Source organism: Notamacropus eugenii, chromosome 1 (genome assembly GCF_028372415.1).
Source record: "Notamacropus eugenii isolate mMacEug1 chromosome 1, mMacEug1.pri_v2, whole genome shotgun sequence".
Classification (NCBI taxonomy): domain Eukaryota; kingdom Metazoa; phylum Chordata; class Mammalia; order Diprotodontia; family Macropodidae; genus Notamacropus; species Notamacropus eugenii.
The window spans coordinates 608569633-608586849 of record NC_092872.1 but is presented as its reverse complement, the minus strand read 5'-3'; the positions used below and the strand labels follow the sequence as shown (position 1 = coordinate 608586849).

The 17217-nt window shown below is 38.1% G+C and overlaps 1 protein-coding gene across 14 annotated transcripts in view; it reads right to left on the bottom strand.

Moving 5' to 3' along the window:
• HMBOX1 (homeobox containing 1) overlaps nucleotides 1–17217 on the bottom strand; it is a 242499-nt gene that overhangs the window by 125968 nt on the left and 99314 nt on the right. For 3 of the 14 annotated variants that reach the window (XM_072634819.1, XM_072634820.1, XM_072634824.1), the window contains exon 1: nucleotides 6324–6421. The exons of 9 other annotated variants lie outside the window; for them this stretch is intronic. In XM_072634819.1, coding sequence (XP_072490920.1) covers nucleotides 6324–6352 — 29 coding nt within the window. In that variant the 5' untranslated portion in view covers nucleotides 6353–6421. Of the gene's footprint in view, nucleotides 1–6323; nucleotides 6425–17217 lie in introns of those variants that run through there. 2 more of the 14 variants (XM_072634833.1, XM_072634831.1) reach the window with 2 other exon arrangements.

The following is a 17217-nucleotide window of genomic DNA, read 5'->3' as shown; positions in this document are numbered from 1 at the left end:
TTCCTAGAAATCAACTTCTCTCAGCTCCTATGTCAACCATACCTTATGGAAATGTCTTAGGCTAGGCCAAAATGGGAATATACTCCCTTAAGATATTGATAAATGCTCCAGTGAGGGTCCTAAGACTAAGTGGTATTTTTTTCTATCCTGTGGTAGCTTCCCTAGCACACTGGCCTCAGTGGAAAAACCCAAGCAGCATATTTTTTTCTCCTGGCCCAGAGGGGAATAAAGCACCTTTTCCTCAGTGAAAAATAAACTGATTCTGAGTTGGAACAGTGGTCCTCACCACTGCTGTGCATACCCAGTTAAGCAATGGAACCCATATACAACACAGTAGTCAGTAAGGTAGGGCTTGGGGTGATTTTTGTGGCTAGTAAGGCTATAACAAAGATCAGGGTCTATAAAATCACCTAGAGGAGATGTGATCACTGCACATATTTCTTATTATTCAACTTCACATGCTCTCCAGTCTAGTCAATCTGAAAGAGCCTAGCTCTTTCTTAGAGGGTGTTTTATCTTTAGCCTTTATGTCTCTACATAAGGCAGTCCCTCTGTCTCTATACCCTTCTCTCTTCAAATGAATTTGGAAAGGAGACTGTATACAGAGGGAGAGAATATTCAATTAGTCAATTAGTAAATATTTATTAAGCACCTACTTGCCAGGCACTGTGCTAACAGCTACAGGTACAAAGAAAAGCAAAAAAAAAAAAAAAAAAAAAATCCCTCTGTTGAGAGAACCAGGTAAAAGAAATGTCACAAAAACCTAAACAAAAGAGAGTAAACAAGATAGTGTTCAACAGCATCAAAGGTGAGAGATGTTAAGAAAGATCAAGGCTGAGAGGAGTCCAACTAGATTTGGTAATTATGGAATCATTAGTAACTTAGGAGAGTAGTTTCACTTGAACAATATAGTTGGAAGCCAAAGGGTTTAAAAGAGAGTGAAAGAAAATCAACAAGAGTATATAGCTTTTTCAAGTTTAGTTGAAATGGGAGGAGAGAAGAGGAGCACATATAGGCAACCAAGAAAAGATAGGATGATAACAGAAATGGTAGGGCCAAAAGAAGATCTTTTAATGATGAATTCAGGCCAAATTTAGGAATCATTTTTAATGATTAACTTGATGATGGTAGGGTCAAATGAGGGATTTTAAATGATAAACTTAGTGTGAATATGCACTAAAAACAACCCCTCACTTGAACCTAATCATCCTTCACTAGCCATCATCTTCCAACATACTATCTCTTCTCCTCCATATCTTAGCTAAACTTGAAAAAGTCACATCATTAAAAACTGAGATTTGAGAGTGTTTGTAGGTTGGAGGGAGGGAACTGGTAAATAGGGAGATACTGAAGATCACAAAAGGGAGATGACAGAGGTTATAATCTGGAGAAAACAGAATAAGAGGGGATCAAGGCAGTATACATGCACATGTGCATGCATACACAGGCAAGTCTACTATGACATGGGAGAGATATGGTCAAATGGACAGAAGTAAGGCCCTGCTTCAGTACTTCTCTTTCATCTGAAGGGCGGAGATTAGGCAAGAAAAAGGCACAGCAAGAGACAGAAGTTGAACATGCAGAGTAGGAGAAAGAAGTCCCACTCTACATCAACTTTCCTCTTCTTCCCTCAAAAAACAGGTACAGCAAAAGATAAAAGGCCTGAAGTCAAAGAATGGGTTGCTCCTCTTAGCACGACAGGTTTTCCACATTCTGCTTGGGAGAGTAAACTGGAGACAGGTAGTGGAAGTTGTCTTGTGCCAGGACAGATGGAAGTTACTGCTTTGGGACAAGGGGAACTTTTGGGACAGATGGAAGATATCTGGCCCAGCCCCTTGCCACCTTCCCTAAGGGGACACACTGGGCCCAGGAGGAGATGGAGAACATAAGATGTAAGGTCAGAGAAATTTTTGGCTCCTCTGCTTACCTGAAAAGATGCCTACTTTTCCCTCATAAAATGACTACATCCTACTCAAATCTCTCTCTCTCTCTCTCTTTCCCTTTCTCTTTGTGTGTGTGTGTGTGTGTGTGTGTGTGTGTGTGTGTGTGTGTATGTTCTACTCTCCTTTGACCAGTAAAGATAAAAGAGTCCCTGTTGATTAGAGATGCAAATCAAAATAACTCTGAGGTACCACATCACACCTATCAGATTGGCAAACATGACAAAACAGAAGATGATCAATGTTGGAGAAGATGTGGGAGAGTTGGAACACTAATTCATGGTTGGTGGAGCTGTGAGCTGATCCAACCATTCTGGAGAGCAATTTGGAACTATGCCCAAAGTGTTACAAAAATGCGCATAAACTTTGACCCAGCAATATCGCTTCTAGGACTGTATCCCAAAGAGATTATGAAAATGGGAAATGGTCCCCACATGTACAAAAATATTCATAGAAGCTCTCTTTGTGGTGGCCAAGAACTGGAAATCAAGGGGATGCCCATCAATTGGGGAATGGCTGAACAAGTTGTGGTATATGAATGTAGTGGAATACTATTGTGCTATAAGAAATGATGAACAGGAAGACTTCAGAGTGGCCTGGAAGAACGTATATGAACTGATGTTGAGTGAAGGGGCAGAACCAGGAGAACTGTGTACACAGCAACAACCACAGCATGTGAGGAATTTTTCTGGTAGACTTAGCCCTTCACAGCAATGCAAGGACCTAAAAAATTTCCAATGGACTCCAGGAAAAATGTCCTCCACATCCAGAGAAAGAACTATGGAACTGGATCACAGAATGAAGCAGACCATTTTCTTGTTTAATGTTTTGTTTTATGGTTTCTCCCATTCATTTTAATTCTTCAATGCAACATGACTAAGGTAAAAATGTATTTAATAAGAATGTACGTGTAGAATTTATATAAGATTGCCCGTCGTCTCAGGGAGGGAGGGGGAAGGGAGGGAGGAAGGGGGAAAAATCTAAGATATATGGAAGTGATTGTAGAAAACTGAAAACAAAATAATTTTTAAAAAGATACAAGAGGTTCAAGTGATCCACACTCCCACCCATTCCTCTTTATGTGCACCAATTAAGTAAAGTTCTCCCACATTTCTTCTCCTTCCCTCCTATTGTAATCCATTCCCCTCTCTCTTTTCTTCCTCTGTTTAAGATCATCATAACATAACAAAACCAATTCCAAGCCCTCAGTCTTATTTGCTTCACTCTGTGATCCAGGATATTAAATTTCTGAAAGGACATTTGAAACATCCTTCCTGATAGAATGTAAAAAGCTCATCCTTATAAAGTCTCGTCTGACAGCTCATGTGCATTTACCTTCTAATGATTCTACTTAGCTCTGGTCTTTTCATCATGAATTATCTGTTAGTCTTCTATTTCACCAAAGGACTATTTTTTTCCACTGTAGGATTATAAAAAATTTTGTTAGTTACATTATTCTTAATTGTACACATATATATCTTTTGTCTTTTGGGATACTATGTTCTATATAGTCTTCTCCTTTGTTATTTCAATTCTTTCTTCCTAGATGCTAGGAATATTTTTTTCTGTGATTCATAAGTTCTGATTTGGTTGTAACATGCCTGGTAATTTTCATCTGGGGGTTTCTTTCAGATGTTCAATGGATTCTATTTTTAACTCTGCCGATACAGAGTTCTTTCATTCTCTCTTGAAATAGATTGATTTTGGTCATGATTTTCATGTAATCCAATGAATTCCAAATTATCTCTACCTTCTCCTATTTTACAGTTGAGTTTTTTAATTTAAAATGCCTTATATTTTCTGGTATTTTTTAAACTTGGTTTTGTTTTAGTTTACTTATGTAGTCTAATTTCTGTATGATTTATCTTAATTTTCAATGAATCTGTCTGTTACTTGGATAAACTTCTATACCTCTTGAGCTAAGCTATAAATTCTCTTTCCAAATCTCTTCCATAGCTCTCATTTCTTTTCCAGTTCTTTCTGTTAGTGTTTTTTAAATTTATAATGAAAGTTTAACCTTTCCCTTTAAAAAAACAACAACAACAAAAACCACCTCTTAAACTTTTTCTTCTTGGAATTCTAATTGGTTGTGTAGCCAAGATACTGTTTTACTTGGAGACTTTACTTGTAGATCATTTGGAAATATTTTCTTCTTTTCAGCTCATATCTTGGGCATCCCTGGGACATCATCATGGTTCTTTTTCGGATTTTGTTCACTCATTCTTCCACCTTACCTGAAAATTCCACATTGGAACTTTTTCTTAAAGCTTGGCTCTGGCCACTTGCAGCAGGACTTTGGTAACCTTATTTGACACTGGTTGTTCTTATCTGATCAGGAAGGCAGTCCCCTCTTCTGCTCTAAGGGACTAGGTTTCAGGTTTCCTCTCCTAGTCAAGTTGCCTGTGGTTTGAATCTGTGATGTTGTTGGAGAACCTACTGTGTTTTCTCCTTCAATTTCTGATCACTACTAGGTCTGGCACTTCTCTAATCTTCGAGTAGCTGTCAAGGGAGCTAGGATTCCATACTTCCAGTGTACACCTTGATTGGTTCTCTATAATGCTAACTGAACTCTGCATCTTTGTCTAGATGTTCACTGAGTTCTAAGGTTGTTGGTACTGTAAATATACATACAGAAATCCTGGTCATGATTGTACAAACTATCATTTTAACTACTTCGGAATGTGTTTAAAATTTATTTAAAATTTTTGTTTGGCCTTTTCCAGTGTTTTTTTAAGGTAGAGATCAGACAGATACCACTTATTCCATAGGTGTGCCATCTTTTGTCCAACTCTTACCTAGTCCTTAGCCATTGAATGGGCGTGACCTCAGACAAACTGAGACCTGGGAAAGATCTTAACTTAGAAAGGCCAAGGTCACCCACTACAAGATTCTTGGGCAGCCAGTTGTCTTGACCTTTGCCTTGCCACTGGACTTCAATGACTGAAGACGTGAAGCTGACAACTTTGGTGCAGCTCTGCCTCACTCAGATGCAGTTCATGTGCAAGAGGACATCAATTTCTCTGATGCCATTGATCCTCTTTAAGGACGAAGGATAAACAGAAACTGCTATTCCTTAGTAATAGTTCTGCGACACCAATTCAGGCAGAAAGCTCATACAGTTCTTAAAAACTAACTCCTGAATCAAATACAGATTCCATGTTGTATAACAGATATATTCTCTTGAGCTAAAGCTTTCTTAATTATTGATAGCATTTTCCTTTTATAGTTAGTTAATATTTCAAGACGCTTTTTCTGAATCTCCTAGTTCTTAGTGTGTTGCTCACTCAAATTTAATTTACTTTTGTGTCACATGCATCTTATATTTACTTATTTGTGTATTTTTGTAACTGTTTCCCTTCCCTTTCAACTTGATTTAGTTATTTTTCTTTTGCTCATTAAAGGGTCCACTCCCTGACTACTTAAACAGGCCTATTCACTATATGGGCCTAAATGAGTACCTGAATAGGCCCAAGGTCAAAGAGGCCAAGGTCTCCCATTGCATCCTGGGCCATCTCCAGTCATCCTGATGCATATCTGGTCACTGGATCCAGATGGCTCAGGAGAAGAAAGTGAGGTTGGTGACCTTGCACAGCCCTCCCTCACTAAAAACAAAGTCAAGTGCTAGTCATGTCATCATTTCTCTGATTCTTGGTCCTCTTCGAAAACGAAGGACAAACACAACCTGTGTGCTGACTGTGTACCCAAGTAAAATATAAGCTCTGTGAAATCAGATTGTCTCTTTTTTTTGTTCTTGACTCCTTTGTGCCTATTATGCTACCTGTCACATGGCATGCCCTTAATAAATACTTATTGAATTAAATTAATAATATCTTCTAGAATTATGCTAGGAAAAAAAGTCAAGTTCAATGGCATACAGCTTACAAACTCTTATTTTTCTCCTTTATATATAACTTATATCAAATTGCTTACCACCTTACAGGGAGGGGAGAGGAAAGAAGGAGAATATGGAACTCAAATTTTTAAAAAAATGAATGTTCAAAATTCTTTTTATATGTATTAGGAAAAAATGAATTATTATTTTTTTAAAAAAGCAAGAAAACCCCAAAATTATGCCTCCAAATGTTAAGTACTGGTCTGAGGAGCTCCTTCTTCTAAGGGAGCAATGCACGGATATGAAACAAATCTGACAGGGTCATCTTTTCACAGGCCACAACAATAAAGATGAATGCTTCATAAGCAGTTATGAACTGCTTCTGTGGGTACAATTATATCAATATAGGTGCTGTGATTAACTGATTCTTCAGGTCATTAAATGCATCTTCCACATCTTATCAAACTGGAAAGTCTTATAGTCCTTTATGAAACTTGTGAGAGATAAACATGAACAATCATAAAAGACTAAATAAGAATTAAACAGCTTACATTCTAATATGGGGAGATGACACACACATCCCCTCTGAAGTCTATCATGATCAGGTCACAGAGGGAGTCATAATTAGACAGAAGGCCTGGGAGTGGTCCTGTTATTGTCTTGATAATCTTGAGAAGAATGAAAATATAAAGGAAGAATACACTAGAGAGGGAAGAAAAATAAAGGTTAGGTAAAATTATTTCAATAAAAATGAGCAAGCAGAAGTCTAAACTAATGAAAGGAAAGTGGGCAGAGTAGGTGACACTTGAATGTGTTAGTGTCAAAAGTGAACTCATCTTCATCTGAACTGGTCACAGAAGGAAAGAACATGTACAGTTAGGTGTAGAAATACCTTCATTCTGTAAAATAGATTGATGCTGTTTGCCCTTTGTTCTCAAAGAGGACCATGTTCTCAAAGAGGAAGGTGATGCCATGACAAGCAAGTGAATAAGATTTAAGGGAGGGAAGGCTGTGCAAAGTCTTTGGCCTCACTTTTTCCTCCCAGGAAAATAGGAGGGAAAGGGAAGAAGAGAGATTAGAGGGAGAGTAGATTAAGGAAAGGAACAGTCCTAAGAAAAACCAATACAAAAGTTCTGGCTCTTTTTGAAGTGGCAAAAAATTGGAATCTGAGAGGGTACCCATCAATTAAGGAATAGTTCAATAAGTTAAGGTATACAGATGTGACAGGATCCTATTGTGCTATAAGAAATTATGACTGACATAGTTGCAGAGAAATCTGGGAAGAATTGTGTAAAATGATGCAGAGTAAAGTGAGCAAAAAAGGGAGGACAATTTATGTAATAATATTGCAAAGATAAACAATTTTTAAGTATTAGATGAGTTTTGATCAGAATACTGACCAACCATAAAACCAGAGGATTTATGATAAAACATGCTACTTATCTCCTGAAAGAAAGGTAAAATGCTAGGTGGATGAACAGACAGATAGAAAGACATACATAACAGATGAATGGATGGACAGAAAAGCAGATAGATAGATATAACATGAAATATGGAAATTTGTTTTGCTTGTAATGTAATATGTTTGTAATTTTATGTTTCTTTCCTTCTCAATTGGGAGATACGTAGGAAGAGCAAGGAGAAGACAGATTTTTGCTGACTGAATAAATAAAATTTATTTAAAACAATCACTGAGCATCCAAGTATATACATATTAATTTAATGTGGAGTACCTTATCAAATCTTTGCAAAATTTCTCTACCTTTTCATTCTCTGCAAATGATATGACACATAACCTGCGGGTGGCCTTTTGACAAATATTTGTCACTATGCTTCTAACTTTCCAGAGTTTACCACAAGGACTCCTTCACCTTCTCAATCTCAAACAACTTTACATCTTCTTTTCCCATTGGTGAGTTCCTTCTGTGGCTCCCTACATTGGGTATAGGCTGAGGTCAGTCATACTTTATTCCCCTCCTGGCTATATTTCTGACTCTGGACCTGGGCACTGTGCTCAAATGTGGATATCTTCTCCTCTACCACTTTTCAGGTTCTTTCATTGTGTTGTCTTCCTCCATTAGAAAATAAGCTACTTGAATGCTGGGTCTGGTTTTCTCTTTGTTTCTGCTCACAACAGTGCTTAATAAACGTTCACTGCCAACGTAGTACAAGATGACCAAATGTCCCAGGAAAGAATGTTTCTCACTGCCTTTGGATGAATAACACACTCAACTCCACCACCTGCTTTATCTGATTCTCCAAGAACAGCCTGAAGAATTCTTTCATTTAACTTTAATTTCATTTTGATTAATTCTACCACCCAGCAGAGTACATGGCACACAGTAGATACTGAATAAATGTTTTTTTAATTGACAGATTCAGATTTAATATAATAATATTAAGATTGATGCAACTTGGTTCCTTTAATAATAGATCTACTTTCCAGTCATTAGAAAAGAAGATATAAAGTATCAACATTTACATAAATTAATGCTTAAAAACTATCTGAAAACTGTGTGATTTGCAGAACTTTCTGTAAAGTCAACAAGCATTTATTAAGCTCTCAAGAAATTTTAATTCTATTTGAGGAAACAATCTGTAAAGAACTAAGTGCAAACAAGATATTTACAGAATAATTTGGAGATAATTTTAGAGGGAAGGTTCTCTCACTGAGGAGGAATGGAAAGGCTTCTTTTTATTTTTATTTTTTTTGTATTTAACATTTCATTTTTTTCCAATTACATGTAAAGACAGCTTCCAACATTCATCTTTGCAAGACTTTGAGTTTCAAATTTTTCTCCCTCCCTTTCCTTTCTCCCTCCTGCCCAAGACAGTAAGCAATCTGATACAGGTTACACATGTACAATCATGTTAAACACAGTTCCACATTAGCCAGGCCATGAAAGAAGAATTAGAATGGAAAAACCACAAGAAAAAAAAAAGTTGGAATAGTATGTTTCAAGCTATATTGAGATTATATACACCCCTCTCTGGATGTGGACAGAATCCTGCACCAGGAGCCCTTGGGAATTGTCCTGGATCATTGTATTGCTGAGAAGAGCTAAGTCTATCATTATTCATGACTGCATAATATTGCTATTATTGAGTACAATATTCTCCTGGTTTTCTCTTCTCATTCAGCCATCAGTTTATGTAAATCTTTCCAGGTTTTTCTGAGATCTACTTGCTCATCATTTCTTAAAAGAACAACAATATTCCATTATATTCACATACCACAAATTGCTCAGTCAATTGATGGGCATCCCCTTAATGTTCAATTCTTTGAAAGGCTTCTTTTTAAAAGCAAGACTTTAGCTGGGAATTGATACAAGCAAAGGAAACTAGGAGGTGGAGATGAGGAGAGAAAGAGTTCCAGGCATTTGAAGACAGTCATTGAAAACACTCATAACCAGGAAGACTGAGGGTCCTGTGCAAAGAATATTGAGGAGATCAGTTTTAAAAAGTATGTGATGGGGAATAAAGTATAAGAAGACTAAAAAGATAGGTGGGGAACAGGTTATAAAGTATGAAGGGCTTTAAAAGCCAAACTCAGGATTTTATATTTGATTCTGAAGGTAATGGGGAAAGAATGGAGTTTAGTGAATGGGAGGATGGAAGGGTAACATGATTAGATATGCACTTTAGGAAAATCATTTTGACATCTGAGTGGAGAACACACTAGAGGAGGGCAAGGTTTGAGTCAGGGAGACCAACCAACAATCTGCTGTAATAGTCTAGGAATGAGAAGATGAGGGCTGGTACCTGGGGCAATCAAAAAAATGAAAGTGTAAATGACAAGACTAGGCAACAGATTTGATATGGAAGTGAGAGAAGGAGCAAGGAGTCAAAGAAAACACCCATCTTTCAAGCCTGGGTGGTAATAAGTGGGAAAGTGAGGAAGAAAAGAGTTTGGAAAAAAAAAGCAAACAAAAAAAATTCAGTTTTGGACAGGGTGAATTTAAGATTTCTACAGATCATATGTTTCGAGATGTCCAATAGTTCAAGATACAAGCCTGAAGGTCAAGAGAAAGGTTAGAGCTGGGTAAACAGATATAAAAATTATCTGCAAAAAGATAACTGAATCTAAGGGAGTTGATACGCTCACCAAGCAAAATAGAAAGAAGATGCTGCAGGACAAAGCCTTGTGGAATATTCCCTTTTCTGACACTTTGACAATGTTACTCACTAGAGAAAAAAAGGGCATCATAAAAGACTGAGAATAACTTTGTATTTTTATTTGTTTCATTCACTGCCAAATAATTCATCACCAAATAGTCAATCTACTAGTAATGAACCTTTGCATTTCAACAGGCTAATCTTCAGAAAGCAGGTTGGTTTGTTGTTGTCCCTCCTGGTTGAAGAGGACCAAAATGGCATTACTGTGCTAGGGTCAAAGTATAATGTGTCCAACTGTGGTTGATAAGACTAATACAATTTGGGAAAGGTCTACCACAGGTCAGGTACAAATAGTTGTGAACATTTCAGATGAAGACAGCTCTAAATTTGCACAACTCAAGTTTTTTTGAGCTATTGCAATTCTGCTTTGATCACAAAGCTCAGTGCCTTCTTTGATGTGGGCATGCCACACTAAACAGTCCTATGCCAGTGACACCCATGTCTCACAATCAATTCCAAAGTTCTTCAGAGAGACATTGAGAGTATCCTTGTATCAACATTTCTGACCTCCATGTCAGTGCTTGCCTTGTGGGTTCTCTGTAAAATGGTCTTTTAGGCAAAAATACGCTTGGCATTTGAAAAATGTGGTCAGCCCATGAGAGCTGCCTTCTCTGCAGTAGTTTGAATGCTTGACAGTTCACTTTGAGAAAGGATCTCAATGTCCTGTACCTTATCCTGCCAGGTGATGCTCATAATATTCCTAAGACAATTCAAATGGAAGTAATTCATTTTCCTGGCATGATGCTGGTATACTGTCCAGGTTTCACAGGGATGCATTAATGAGATCAGCACAATGGTTCTGTAGATATTCAGTTTGGTAAGCAGTCTAATACCTCTTCTCTCCCACACTTTCTTTTAGAGCCTCCTAAACACTGAGCTAGCTCTGGCATTGCATGTGTCAACCTCATAATCTACGTGGACCCGTGGAAAGTAAACTGCCAAGGTAAGTGAACTTATCATTCAAAATTTCTCCATTTGTTATAACTAACAGTTCCACAAAGAGATAGTATAGTGTTAGCTGGTGAGGAACCTATATATTATTGGTATTAAGTGTCAGGAGGTCAAAATTAGAAAAAGTAGGAGAGAATCGATCCATACTCTATTGCATTTCAGTCTGAGAGGCTGCACTGAGTGCATAACCATCTAAGAACAAAAAGTAGTGCACCAACTTTCCCTCCACTTTAGTCTTGGCTTGTATCCTTTTCAAGTTAAATAATTTACCATCAGTGTTGTAGCTGACCTTGATACCATTTTCATCCTCATTCAAGTCATCTGACAACATGGCTGAAAACATCACACTAATAAAAAGCATGGAAGCAAACACAGGAAAACATGAGAGAATTATCTGTTATCCAGAATCCATGCAAACATGCCATCATGGAACTGATGTACAACACTGATAAATTTCTCCAGGCAATCAAATTCTGCCATAATTTTCAGCAAGCTGTCATGAATGACAGTATCAAAGACCTTGATCAGAATAACAAACACTGCATACAGACCTTTCTTCTGCCCTGGTATTTCTCCTGGAGTTGTTACTGACCGTTCCTCATACTAACCATTCCTCAACCATTTCTGAAAGCCACACTGCCTCTTAGACATATGACTGTCTTCCAGGTGAAGGATAAGACTATTCAGGTGAACTCTGGAAAGAATCTTGCCAGCAATGACTAAGAGAGAGAGACTACCTAGATTGTCACAGGACAACCTATTTCCACTGTCCCTCTCTATAAAGATGGACAATGAAGGCATCCTTGAACTCCTGTGATCCAGGATTTGGAAGACAAGCTCCTCTTGTCATATAATGCAGAATACTTTGGTCAGTATTTATATGTGCAGTGGATGCCCAGCCTTGTAAATCTCAGCTGGAATAGAATCAGCATCACATGCTTTGCCGCATGAGAGAAATCTAATTGGCATTCAAAACCTCTTCTTCAGCTGGAAGTTTGGCTAGGGAGGGGTTGACTTCAATCTGAGGTATATGGTCAATGACTCTAGCCTTGGTTGATAAAAAGTCACTATGATGACAGAGAATACTATGGAAGTGTTCAGCCCATCTCTCCAAGATGTTTTTATCACTAATCAATGTGGCTCCATCAAATGCACCATAGGTCTTTGGCTCACAAAAAGCCTTCTGGGCATCATAAAAGCACTTTGAGTTGTTATTATCAGTGTAAAACTGAATTTCATCTGCCTTCTTACTGCACCAAGAATCCTGCACCTAAGCTTTGTTTGAACTTTACTTCTGATGGAGTTAAACACTACCTTCGTAGAGACAGACTATCCTGCTGGTAAAACCTGTGGAGTTCTTGGTTTTTGTTTAGTAACTTCTAAATTTCCCCATAATTTTCATCAAAGCAATCTTCATGTTTGCAAGTGTTTAGGCCCAGATGAGTAAATGTAGTGCTATACACCAAATTTCTGAAAGCTGCCAATTCTTTCCTGCTCCACTGTTGCCAACCATGTATTGACTCAGCTTTTCCTCCAAGTTAGCAACAAACTGTTCAGGATGGAGAAACACTCTAATCTGTTCACATTAAGTCTTCTGGTAGTCTTGTCTTGGGGACTCTGCTTTAGTTGAATGTAAATGTTTAGCTTGAAGAGGAGGAAATGATGAGTGGTCCAACACAGCACTATACATCATCTTAGTCACTCTTATATCCTGTCTCTTCTCCTTACAATGACACAGTCTATTAAATAGCAATGGTTGCCGGGAGGTTGCATCCATGAAGTTTTATTGTTTTTAGGTGAACATGAGACAGTGTTAGTGAGGGGAAGGTCATGAGATGCGCAAGTTTTCAGCAGTAAGCCATCACTGCTGCTACAGTTGTTGATTCCATTTCTCTGAAGGATTCCCACCATGTCCGATAGTCTAGAATTTAAGTCACCCAGAATTATAAGATTGTCTTCTTTCAGCACACTGAAGATGAATGTCTCTAGTCTTCATAAAATTTACTTTAATCTCATCAGGATTCATTATGGTAAGAGCACAGCCACTGATAATGGTGGCATGGCACTTTCCTGCAAGTAGCAACTGTATTGTCATGAGCCTGTCATTCACTTCTTTTGGGAGGCATACAAGACTACTGACTAGATTAGTTTTGATTATGAAATCTATGCCAGCTTCATGGCACTTCCAATCACTGTGCTCACTCCAGAAAAAAGAGTATTCAGTTCTGACTTCAATAAGCTAGACTTCATTTGCCAGCCTTGTTTCACTCACTGAAGCTATTTGGATACAATACCTGAGGCGTTCTCTCACAAGAGCTATTTCATCTTTCAGATCTACTAGATTAAGTGTTGTCCTTAAGTGTGTATACAATGCATGTACCCGTGGTAAGTAGAATCACCTTCACAAAACTTTTCGTATTTTTTTGTTGTTATTTTGACTGAAGGGTCCCAACTTGCCATGGTAAATAAGCCAGGGTGAGGTTAAGTGAAGTAGACAATTTTTAGGGCATCTTCTCTAGCCCCTTCCTCACTCCAGGAGTTGAGTAAGATAGTCCTTGAAAAAAGGCTGCTCAGGCACCCAGAGGGCTGGCAGTAAGAAGATGACCCTGTGGCCTGAGCTGCCTGTTGAGACTGAAGCTCCTACTTTATCTGCACCTGCTGTTCCATCACTTGACTTTTCACCACAGGATTTTGAGATAGGTAAAAATGGTAAAATAATATGGGTGATGCCTTGACTCACTGAAACTGGATTTAAGTTAGGTAGAGTTGGACAAAGTCATCAGCCTCGCTCTAAAGTCATTGGAGCTTAGCAGCAAGACAAAAGCTGAGATAACTGGCAATGACTCGGGATACAGTGGACTACCTTGGTAACTAGGATGGCTAACCAAACTCTACGCACTCCATAGCTCCTGCTTCTACTACTTTCATGGCTGTTGGAACAAACTGTTGCCATCTGCCCATTCCACCAGGGGAAGTCTTCACATACTTGGGGTAGACACCGCTTAATGACAATGGGCTGTTAGTGACCCTCAACCTGGTTTAGTCCATCTACCAAAATAGTTTACTGGGATGTGGTCACTGTGCATTCTATAGCTTCTTGGAGGTACAGATGAGAGTTAGGTAACCAGGTAGACATGAAAGGCAGAAAGCAGCCCTGAATAGGGCCCAGCAGCCCTCACATCAGAGGTACTAGTCTTCCCTGAACACTCATACACCCTGTACACTCAGAAAGCAGGTAGAGTTGTTACTGAGACTGTGCTTGAAGGTCACTGCTATTTCTATCTCTCTGTAGTTTCCTTAGTGAAATTTGTTAAGTCATTTTGAAGTACAACTCACAATTTTATTAATCAAATTTTATTAATCAAATTTGTCTCAAAACTTATACCTGTACAATAAAAAAACCTGAATTTTCATACAATACCTTTCTTCTTGCTGTCATACCAAAAAGTTCATGTACACTTGAGAGATAAGACATGAAGAATCACTTCACAGAATGAAATTGTTATCAGTTATGTCTTCTACCACATTTTTAGCTGACAAATACGTGAAAACAGATCACTTTATTCTTTAAATCAGGACAGATCTGTAAGCAACATTTTGCAAACAGCTTCTTAAGGATAGCAGTAGTGAACATCCATGCATTCTTACTTACAATAAAAGAGTTAATTACTTCTACTGCATAATATTAAAATATTGTAAAGTTTTAATTAGGAATGAAGAATTTCACTGATGTGACAGCATATGTATGTATATAAACAATTCAGAACTATATTTTTCTCAATTAAAATGTGGGTTTTTTCAAATCACTTATTTATTTTATTTTTTCTTGAATAATTCAACATTTGTATAGGATACTTTTGTTGGCTATGCACAAAATATAAGTAGATCATATTAAGATATTAGAATTTTTATGAGACAAAGAACCATTATTATCTGGGTGTTAAACAAAAAGTGTATTTTTTTATATAAAAAGGTTTTCTATCAAACTTGTCACTAGTCAAATTTTTTTAAAGCTTATAATAAACTACATAAGGCTAAAAAAAAGAATTTCACTGAACTTGTCATAGGATACACACAAAGGTTTTTACTACTGAGGAACTGCATATCTGTACCAAATATTACTGAGGTTATATATCATCATTTAGATTACCAACGTCTACCAAGGACAATGACTAAAGTAAAATGCTTTCCTTAGTACAGAGTATCACATAAAGACCCCAAGAAACAGAATCGAACTATACTTAAGTGAGACTGAAGGAGAATTTTAGAAGAAAAAATGGCATACAAATAAGAATCTACCACATAACAATGATTATATTCCAGGATGCATTAAAAAAGAATAGGTATAAAACAACGATGCTTATTCATTCACTGCTTATATTTCATAAACTATTAACTTCTGACCTTGGGAAATATACTTGACCTTTCTGGCCTTCATCTTTCTTAGCCAGAAAATGGGCAGGTTAGTCCAGACAATTTACAAGGTACTTTCTATACTGATATTCACTGATCCCATAAATTATCTTTAAACAAATTTTCATTCTATAACAACTATAAATGGAGCCAAAATCAAACATGTATAATAAGTTTTAATACTATATGTGTAAACAAATAATGATTGAAGCTTTTGAGGCAAGAATTCACAATCTGACAAAAATTGCTGGGAAAACTGGAAAGTGAGCAGAAATTGGGTATAGACCAATCTTTCACACTGCATACCAAGATAAAGTGAAAACAGGTACATGATTTAGACATAAAAAATAACATCATAAGCAAATTTTGAGAGCATGGGATATTTTACCTGTCAGATCTAGGGATCTGTTTAGTGGTTGTCCTTTGATCTCGAGGAAGACCCAAATGGCATCATGATGTTACAGCAAGTTACAGTGTGTCTGACTGTGGCTTATCAGATCAATACTAGCTCAGAATGCTTTATCACAGGTTGAGCACAAATAGTCCAATGTGAACACCTGCACATTTTGTGTTTTGTTGGAGCTACTTCAAATCTATCTTGCTCATAGAACACAGCCCCTTCTCTGATGTGGGCATGTTATGCTGATCTATTGTCTCCCATGTCACACACTCAATTCCAAAGTTCTTAAGTGAGACCTTGAGAGTGTCCTTATGTCTTTTGTTCGGATCACCATGTGAGTGTGTGAACTCTCCAAAAAATAGTCTTTTTTGGAAAGCATATGGTTTTCATTCAAACAACGTGCTCATTCCATGAGAGTTGTGCTCTCTGCGGCAGAGTCTGAATACTTGGCAGTTTAGTTTGAGAAAGGACCTCAGTGTTGATACCTTATCATGCCAGGTGATCGTCAGAATCTCCCTAAGATAATTCAAATGGAAGTGATTCAGTTTCCTGGCATGGCGCTGTTAACATTGTCTAGGTTTCACAGGCATACAATATTGAGGTCAGCACAGTGGCTCTGAAGATCTTCAGTTGAGTAGTCAGTCTAATACCTCTTTTCTCCTTTATTTCCCTTCAGAGCCTCCCAAAAACTGAGCTAGCTCTGGCAATGCATGTATCAACCTCATTATCAATGTATACATACCTGGGAAGTACATTACCAAGGTAGGTGAACTTATTCACAGCACTCAAAATTTTTCCATTTGCTTTAACCAATGGTTCCACATATACATGGTGTGATGGAGGAAGCATCTGTGTTTTCTTGGTGTTAAGTGTTAGGCCAAAATTAGCATAAGTAGCAGAGAACTGATCCATACTCTGTTATATCTCAACTTCAGAGGTTGCATTGAGCGCACAATCATCTGCAAACATTAAATAATGCACAAACATTCCCTCCACCTTGGTCTTGGCTTTAAGCATTTTAAAGTTGAAGAATTTACCATCAGTATGGTAGCTGTCCTTGATGCCAAGTTAGTTCTTGTTCAAAGCATTTGGCAACATGGTTGAAAACATAATGCTAAAAAGCATGGGAGGAGGGTGGAGCCAAGATACTGGAGTAGAAAGACACACATATGCAGGCTCTCCCCACGCAGCCCATAAAATACCTGTAGAGAGGGCCTCTCAACAAATTTTGGAGCAGTAGCAGTAGAGATTTCCAGCCCAGGGTGACCTGAAAGGCCCACGGGAAACATCTGTTGCACCAGACATGGAACAGAGCCCAGCCCAGCCTTGGACGTACAGTACGCGGCTTGCAAACAGCCCTGTGGGGGGGGGGGGGCAGGGCAGAATGTCCAGTCCCAGTACCAGTGGTTTGCAAATCCCTCAACCCACAGGCGCCAAAGGTCAGTGACAGGGTTTTTTCAGCTGGCTGAGAAGGGAGAAGGGCCAAGGGCTTTCCCATAGCTCTG